Raw genomic sequence first — 9,608 nt, 5'->3', positions numbered from 1 at the left:
GGCGCAGTAGTCTCAAATCCGCATTGATACAAATGTGATCATGGTTTTCTCATGCACCATTCCCCTCTCTTTGCGATAAGGCAGGGTCATACATACAATCAGCACATGTTGCTGTGCGGGCGGCGGGGGCTAGGCGGGCGGCGAGCGGGAGGGCGGTGGGGGTCGGGCTCAGCGGTATGATTTCCTTTTTTTATTTTTTAATACCCTTTAGTACTGGTTGTTGCACCCGGTACTAAAGGCACCCCCTTTAGTACCGAACTAACCATACCGGTTGTGAAACCGGTACTAAAGGAGGGTTACCAACCGGTACAGCCCTTTCCCTAGTAGTGAAAGTACTAGCTAAAGTTGTATTTTAATTTGGAGACTGTGTCAGATGTTTAAGTGTTATCTACTTGAGACTAGATGGATTATGAAGTTCAACATGCAAAAGAAAATCAATTGACTAAAGTAACATGCGTAGATATGATAGTGACAGATGACGACCAAATGTTACAACTCATAATTTCCACAATCTGCAACCTCACTGTTGGACCATATCATCTATAAGTTCAGAGTGTTGGGGATTTGACTCCACCAGATAGAGAAGAGAGAATTAATGGAGGAGAAGACATAGCTTCGGGAGAAAGTGTATGAGTGCTCCAAGTCAGTCCCCTTCTCAAGCCCCCATGAGCCCTTTATATAGAAGGAGGGGATAACAATTAGCCCCAAGCCTCTGGTGGGTATAAAATTTACAACTAGGCCTTCCGACCTTTACATGAGCCGCTCTTTTACTTATACGTTGGGCCATTTCCAAGATGGGGGTGCCATATGAAGCCCATTTCATCAATAGTAGCCCCTCAGCTACTTTGGTTTGGCTGGTACAACTACACAAAGCAGCTGAATTCATAGGGAAAAGGCCAACTACAAATTTCACTTCGGCCATGAGAACATGCTCCCCTACCACATCTACTTCATCACTAGACTCTGCTTCACTAGTCATCTTCTATTCCTCAACTTCAGTTTCGCAGCTTCACCTTTTAGCTTCCGCTTTAACCAATGTAGTTGTAGTAGAAAATTCTGTCGAAGTAGCGAAGGTAGATGTAGCAGAAAGATGCTTCTTCCGTGTAGTCGAAGTAGTTATTCCATCTCTTGTGTAGTCGAAGAAGAAATTCCATTTTTAATTGCGGTTGACGTAGTCGAAGTAGAAGAAGCAGAGAGCCGCTGCTTTTATCCTACCGAATCCACCAACACCTTTAAATCTTCGCTCACATGCGTCGGGCAATACTTGAATCCCAGGTGAATTGGTTCTCCACGATTCCACCGTAGCTCCTCTTGGCCGATGCTTGTGGTGAAGATGGTAATGAACTTTTGCATGTTGTCAAAGTGGTGATAAAGGCGACTAGACCGAAGCTCTTTAAGTTGAGGTAGAGGTAGCAGCAAAGCTCTTAACCTTGTGGTTGTGGGTTCGTGCCCCATGGCGGGCACTAACTGTTGGGGATTTGACTCCACCAGATAGAGAAGAGAGAACTAATGGAGGAGAAGACATAACTTCGGGAGAAAGTGTAGGAGTGCTCCAGGTTAGTCCCCTCCTCAAGCCTCCATAAGCCCTTTATATAGAAGGGCCTCCGAACAATTTACAACTAGATCTTCCGAGCTTTACATGAGCCGCTCTTTTACTTATACGCTGGACCGGGCCGCTTTTACTTATACCCTGGGCCATTTCTAAGGTGGGGGTGGGGCCATTTCTAAGGTGGGGGTGCCATGCGAAGCTCTTTCCCCAACACAGAGCTCAGAGCAACGAGACGTTCCACAATCGATTTAGCAGAATGATTTCTTATGATAAGCTCATGATGGTCATTCTTGCCATGTAATCATGTGGAAATCCGCTCCAAGTACGTGCCATAGTTTTCCCTCCTGTACCTCCGCTGGTGTAATACACGCTGACTTGGTGGGAACTTAGATGAAGTCTTTTTGTCTGTCAATTCATCCTCCGTAACTTCTTTGTAAAGCCGAATCATATGTGGTCTTTGACCTAAAATCCGTTTTGTGGTCTTTAAAATCACGCTTCGCTCACGGTAGCTGTAGCATCATCGTTACATCAAAGCGATCTTTCATGGATTGCCATAGAACTGGAACCCATTCAAACATTGAAAATGCTTTCCATCCAAGTGATTTCAACCATTAGATCCGACTTGTGCTCAAATGATTGTATGTGTAGCAGTACTCTTTGAACATATATTCAGATTTGGAATCTTAGATGGCAAAGAGCATGTGTTGAGAGCTTTTTTACGGTGCACAATATTACAACTTAGTGGTATATTGTTTAGAGAAGGCTAACCGTTTATTATTATAAGTAATTTAGTAATTATTACAGCGTAAAAAGTGAGATTCCAAATGGAATGATCTTATAGACTTTATGCCAGTGTAAAAAAAAATATTATAATGATATCATTTATGTTCTTTTACTACGATATCTTTATACTACCTATAAATGCTACACTTGCAGGGTACAATTGAAGTATAACCATATTGTCCACACTTTTCATACCAACTTAGGGTCTATTTGTTTGAGCTGCAACTTTTGAGCTTTTCTAAAAATCTGTTGCTGGCTTTTTGTTCTAAAAAGGCAACACTAGCTTTTAGAAGATGTGTTTAGCTTTCTAAGCTAAAAAGCTATGAAAAACTCATAAAACTGAGCTTTCCAGCTTTCCATATAAACTCAGCTTTTCTGGGCTTCCAGCTTCTCAAAAGCTGCACGAGAAGTTTACTGTTTGTTTGAGCTTCAGGCTTTTCACGCTGAGAAGCTGCCAGGAAGCTCAAATAAATAGGGTCTTAGTCTTTTTTTTTTGCATGTGACTTAATAGATGGCTTTTATGGCGTGCATGGTTGCACGCCACCAAAAGCCACGCCACTATAGTGTGGTGGGTGCGGCGCTCTTTTCTGGCGCCACAACCCTGTGGCGTGATGTGGCTTGGCTGTGAACCCAGCACACCTTTACACTATGTAACTCTAACACCCTCTTTTTCATGCCACGGTCTCGGCTAACTACAAGGGTTAGATCATAGTATTAAAATATTAATTTTAAATGTGTTCAGATTTTTAAAATTGTCACTAAACCAAAACGGCTGGTTCTCTTTGAACAAATAAACACTTATTAAACTTTTCCTACACCCACATTTTTTTTTTCGTCATCTGTGTGTTGTATTGCTACTGATCTCGTAGCATACATAGGTGGTTAATTTGCAGGCGATAGCCGCGATACCTGCACGCGGTTTTTAGCCCATTTGGTCTGGTCTGATCCAGTCAATCCCTGCATCTGACCTGCTTTTGGACCATGACGGCTGCTCCTTGGAGAAAAAGCGCCTAACAGTTATCCAACGACCACAGGGTCCCGTTCAATTTATTAGAGCCATGTTTGAACGAGCTTATTGCCTGCACGCCGAACAAATATCTCACCTAATCCCTTAAAAATTCATCACCCATGCACTTGTAGGTGACACCCTCTTGGCATGAGCGCGACAACAATGCCGGAGCTGCAGACTGTTTCACTTCTTCCAGGCAACTCACCAACTGAGACCGGCACAGGATGGCGTGCTCTGACCAAGTATCAGAGGGTAGCTTAGAGCAGGCCAACAGAACGGGCCATGATCACCTTAATAATTATTTAAAGCTCACATTTCCATGCAATTCTCGCATAATTCCATTTCCATCTGCAACTACGTCTTGAGGTCAGATGTCATCGACTTCCCAAATGGCGTCGCTCGCCGTGCTCGTCTTCCTGGTCTGCGGGACGCTCGCCTCCGGCGCCGCCAGCGTCCGCGTCGGGCTCACGCGCATCCACTCCGGCCCCGGCATTCCCGCGTCCCAGCTCGTGCGCGACGCCCTGCACCGCGACATGCACCGGCACCATTCCCGGTCCGGCCGCGAGCTCGCGTCCTCCGACGGCACCGCTGCTACCACGGTGTCCGCGCGCACCCACAAGGACCTGCCCAACGGCGGGGAGTACCTGATGACGCTGGCCATCGGCACGCCGCCGCTGTCGTACCCGGCCGTCGCCGACACCGGCAGCGACCTCATCTGGACGCAGTGCGCGCCCTGCGGCGACCAGTGCTTCAAGCAGCCGGCGCCGCTCTACAACCCGGCGAGCTCCACCACGTTCGCCGTGCTCCCGTGCAATAGCTCCCTGAGCATGTGCGTGGGGGCGCTGGCCGGGGCGCCGCCGCCGCAGGGGTGCGCGTGCATGTACAACCAGACGTACGGCACCGGGTGGACGGCGGGCGTCCAGGGTTCCGAGACTTCACTTTCGGCTCGGCCGCCGCCGACCAGGCCCGCGTCCCCGGGCGTCGCATTCGGGTGCAGCAACGCCAGCAGCGACGACTGGAACGGCTCGGCGGGGCTCGTCGGGCTGGGCAGGGGGACGCTTTCGCTCGTGTCGCAGCTCGGCGCCGGCCGGTTCTCCTACTGCCTCACGCCGTTCCAGGACACCAACAGCACCAGCACGCTCCTCCTCGGCCCGTCGGCGGCGCTCAACGGCACCGGCGTCCGCTCCACGCCGTTCGTCGCCAGCCCAGCCAAGGCGCCCATGAGCACCTACTACTACCTCAACCTGACCGGGATATCCCTCGGCACCACGGCGCTCTCCATTTCCCCCAACGCCTTCTCCCTGAAGGCCGACGGCACCGGCGGGCTCATCATCGACTCCGGCACGACGATCACCTCGCTGGTCAACGCCGCGTACCAGAAGGTCCGCGCCGCGGTGAAGTCCCTGGTGACGCTGCCGACGATCGACGGCTCGGGCTCCACGGGGCTCGACCTGTGCTTCGCGCTGCCGTCCCCAACGTCGGCGCCTCCGGCCATGCCGAGCATGACGCTCCACTTCGACGGCGCCGACATGGTGCTCCCCGCGGATAGCTACATGATCTCGGGCTCCGGCGTGTGGTGCCTGGCGATGCGGAACCATACGGACGGCGCGATGAGCACGCTCGGCAACTACCAGCAGCAGAACATGCACATCCTTTACGACGTCCGGAAGGAGACGCTGTCGTTCGCTCCGGCCAAGTGCAGTACTCTCTGACCAGAATTGTACAGATACAACACGTGTGCATAGGACTTAAGATTTTTTATATAGTCAACTAGTATTAGAATTCAATTGCTGAAAACTGAAACTTGTTCAGAATTTAACTGAATATATAGTACTCATTCATAAATAATTCAGAATTTGTTCAGATTTGTAGTGGAATGATTCCATGAATGAGACACCCAGTACGTGTAGTTCAACACAAGCAAACACGACATCGACGACTAAATTAAGTAGCATACATAGATGTGACGAGGACAAATGACCAAACGATATACTAATTCATAACCTATATATATAATCTTCAAAGTCATTATTATAATGTCATCACGGTCACGTCATATGAGGTCCCGGGCTAAGGAAAGAGATGTCACTCAATTGAACCTTCGGCTCCGACTGCATCTTCTTTTTCTCTTGGAAGGCACCCTCTGGGTTGGACCGGCGTAATGATTTCTCATAGACTCCGGATCGTCCTGCGAAAGTTTGCCGCCCTGAGCTGGAGCATAAGCTGACTTGGCGGGAACGTGGACAAAGTCTTCTCGATCATTTCCTCATCTGTAATTTCCTGGTCACAGATCTTCAATTCAGAGACTCTGCGTCGTAGGGCTGAATCGTACGCGGTCACAGAGCCAAAGTCTGTGAGAAATACAAGCGTTCCCAATCAGACTTCGCTCGAGGTAGCTCCATCGGCTTCATCCTATCAAAGTGATCTTTCAGGGATTGCCATAGGACGAGTGGATCCAGTTCCGAATTGTACTCGTATCTGAAATCTTCGTTTAGATGGCGCCTCATGTACAATAGAGCCTGTGCCTCCTTCTGCTGATCACTGCATTCAGTGCCCGTGAAAATTGTGCCTAGGAGTTCATTCTGGGCTAAATAATCCCTAACATTACTAGCCCACATCAAGTATTTTCTTCGCGCGCCATATGGTACGAGCCTTGGAAAGTCTGGTCTCACAACGTTAGACATGTCTTCCTACAATTCATAAGCAAATATTTAGTCAAATGAAGGACATATATATCTAAGAAAAAAAAGAATCATTTGGCCAAAGGACAAATACCTAAAAAATAGAATGCATAAAAACGCATAAACCATTATATCTATATTAACTAGGACTTTCAATAATTTTTTTCTCGAATAAGCAGGAGTTGTATTACAAAGCGTTTCTAGAACACGGAGCCGCTTGCACTCACACCCTAACACTATTTGAAGTTGCTTGTACAGATAGACATCCAAAAGAAACAGCAAAATTAGACAACTATACTACTCGCAAAGGGCTTGCAATCAAAAGGATTGAAAACTTTCACATGAAGTTCAACGAGAAAGGTTTGTTGACAGGAATGAAATTAAAGTGCAGATATTCTGAAGCAACATACTTTCTAGGGTAGATTCAAACAGATACAGATAATCAGTAGTGTAGATCTGGGCCTTGTTTAGTTCGGCGAAGTTGGCGCCGTCAAAATCACTGTACGGCGCTGTAGCACAATGTAGCATTTCGTTTGTATTTGGTAATAATTGTCTAATCGTTGATTAATTAGGCTTAAAACGATCGTCTGGCAAAGTACAACCAAACTATGCAATTAGTTTTTAATTTCATCAATATTTAGTACTCCATACATGTACCGCCAGTTTGATGTGACGAGAAATCTTCTTTTTGCATAGTGCCAAAGTTTGGATTCTGGGGAACTAAACAGGCTCTGGATTGGAACTGATTGTACGAAACCCCAGGGCATCAACTAGGAATACAAGAACTGTCGATCTAGAATATATGGCGACATAGCACGCAAATCAAAGAAACAAACAGCGAGATGCGGTTTCCAAGACAGAAAGAGAGCGATCGATGGAAGAGATGCAGCGGCGCAACGTCTCGCCGACGGGGCTGGATGTTTAGTTCGAATTAATTCATGTCATATTAAATATTCGGAGATAAATTAGAAGGATTAAATATAAATTAATTATAAAACTAATTATACAGATGGAGGCTAATTCCCGAGACGAATCTATTAAACCTAATCCATCATTAGCACATGTTTACTGTAGCATCACATTATCAAATCATGAACTAATTAGATTTAATAGATTCGTCTCGCAAATTAGCCTCCATCTATGCAATTGATTTTATAATTAGTTTATATTTAATACTCCTAATTAATATCTAAATATTTCATGTGATAGGAATTTTAGAAACTCCTAACGAACCAAACGGGACCTAATCCTCCGGCCGGAGCCATAATTGGCCGCAGTTGCAGGGAGTCGAAGAGGCGCCAAATCGATCGTGATGGGCCCAACTTAGTTGACTTGGAACGCGGTCGCCTCACCGTGGAATTTTTTTATTTATATATATATATTTATACGATTTTTGCAGAAATAAATAGTCAATCAAAAAATTTGCAGAAATGGAACTATGCCGCCGTACGAAACGATGTTAACTTCGCTACCGCCAGTTGAAATGGCGGTAGGAGGGCCGGACTGTTGTACAGCCATGCCGTTTCGTACGGCGGTAGGTGGGTACCACCGTTTCAAGCGGCGGCAGGCTCCAACAGCCAGGTTTAGCTGGGTTTATTTGGGTGGTGGATAGACGTTTCAACCCGCTATAACTCTATTTTAATTTTGATTATTTATTTTTCGTGTAATTTTGTCTGATATTTTAAAAAGTGGAATTTGTAATTTTTTTCTCCAAAAACAGTAATCTTCTTTCTTTGTGTCAGACGCTTATAGCTATGAGGACTAATCTTTATGCTGGACAAGCTGGTCTGAATACCTCTGTCTTCAAAGGATCCAGCAGATCCTCTGAGCATCCTAGCACGAGACCACTCTTTGTAGTATCATCCCAGAACTCTCTTCCAAGCTCAAATCTACCATTCCTATAAAACTTTTCTATAAACAGGTCATATATACGTCCACTAACTCACAACTCACAACTCTTCATGAGCCTGATCATATCAAGAGCATGGTCAACTTGCTCATTTCCACAAAGGACACCTATAAGACCATGGAAAAAATTAGCAGTTGGAAGCACCCCACTTTGAAGCGTAGCATCTACAAGCCTCTTCCCTCTAATGATTCCCAGTCAAATAGAAGACCTAAGATAGTAGCTAACCAAGTCGCGTGAGCATCCTGCCGTTTGAATCGACTGTAACTTTATTTTAATTTTTATTAGTTATTCTTCATGTAAGTTTGTCTGATATTTTTAAAAGTGAAATATGTGGTTTCATTGCTGTGGCAGAACCACCCAAATTAACCTGACTGAACTGTACTCAACTTCGCCAACTTTGCCTCATATACGAGCAAACACTTTAATCAAGTAAAAATGGTAGTCTGTTAGGTTTTACCCGATAAACCACTTGTCTCGGATCGAAACAAAGCATACTCACACGAAGACGAGTACAGAGATTACAACAATCCAGATAGATTAATACAGGTCCCAACTTCAATTATTGCAAGCCGAAAGTTCAAAAGCAGTTTCAGAGTTTCAAGCAGTGGAAATAGAATGGTAGTCTAACATTGATACAAGATACCATGATGAAGCCTACTATAATATCAATTACCACGTTGTGCCCTCGCCGCGGCCGCCGCCAGGCGCTCTCGTCGTCGTCGGCGCCGCTGCGCCGGGAGCGCGCCACTCAGTTCTGCCAGTGGCGGCGCTGGCTTTGCGCTACCACGGAAGAATCTAACCGGCGACACGAACGCGGACAAAATAATTATAAACTTGTAACAAAGTTGCGCAGACGTGCGACGCACTCCGCAGCCACCAATTCAATCATTCAAATACACATTTGATATTCGAACGATCACATATCTAGATCAAGTTCGTCAAGAATCGATCCATACAACAGGAATGACCAAACCCTTCGTACCGCCTCTAATGGCCTCCAAGCGATGGCTTCTCCTCTGCCTGCTGTTCCCGTTGCCATTCTTCGCCGTTCCCAGCAAGCCAGGCCGTGGCATCCGGCTTGAGCTGACGCACGTCGACGCCCGCGGCCTCCTCGCGGGGGCCGACCGCGTGCGCCGCGCCGCCGAGCGGAGCCACCGCCGGGTGAACGGCCTCCTCGCCGCGGTCACGGCGCCCTCCTCCTCACCGACGCTGCGGAGCGACGGCAGTGGCGCTGGCGCTGGCGCCGCGGCGGCGTCCGTGCACGCGAGCACGGCGACGTACCTCGTCGACCTCGCCATCGGCACGCCGCAGCTCCCGCTCACGGCCGTGCTCGACACGGGCAGCGACCTCATCTGGACGCAGTGCGACGCACCGTGCCGGAGGTGCTTCCCGCAGCCCACGCCGCTGTACGCGCCGGCCAGGTCCGCGACCTACGCCAATGTGTCCTGCGGCTCCAAGCTCTGCGAGGCGCTCCCGAGCCCGAGGTCCTCCCGCTGCTCGGCGTCGGCGCCGGAGCCGGGCTGCGCGTACTACTTCTCCTACGGCGACGGCAGCTCCACCGACGGTGTCCTCGCCACGGACGCGTTCACGTTCGGCTCGGGCGCCACCGTCAACGGCGTCACCTTCGGGTGCGGCACGGACAACCTCGGCGGCACGGACAACTCCTCCGGCCTAGTC

General features: G+C 48.0%; 1 protein-coding gene and 1 pseudogene across 1 annotated transcript in view; both read left to right on the top strand.

Moving 5' to 3' along the window:
• The first annotated feature begins 3,631 nt into the window (after positions 1-3,631).
• Positions 3,632-5,255, top strand: LOC101779549 (annotated as a pseudogene).
• A 3,666-nt stretch (positions 5,256-8,921) lies between these two features.
• The window catches only part of LOC101761314 (aspartic proteinase nepenthesin-1), a 2,438-nt gene continuing 1,751 nt past the window's right edge, over positions 8,922-9,608 (top strand). The window contains exon 1 of the mRNA XM_014804724.2: positions 8,922-9,607. Coding sequence (XP_014660210.1) covers positions 8,922-9,607 — 686 coding nt within the window. The remainder of the gene's footprint in view (position 9,608) is intronic.

The sequence above is a fragment of the Setaria italica genome, chromosome II, assembly GCF_000263155.2.
Source record: "Setaria italica strain Yugu1 chromosome II, Setaria_italica_v2.0, whole genome shotgun sequence".
In the NCBI taxonomy this organism is placed as follows: domain Eukaryota; kingdom Viridiplantae; phylum Streptophyta; class Magnoliopsida; order Poales; family Poaceae; genus Setaria; species Setaria italica.
Note: the sequence above shows the minus strand (reverse complement) of the source record. Positions and strands in the feature narration are given on the sequence as shown.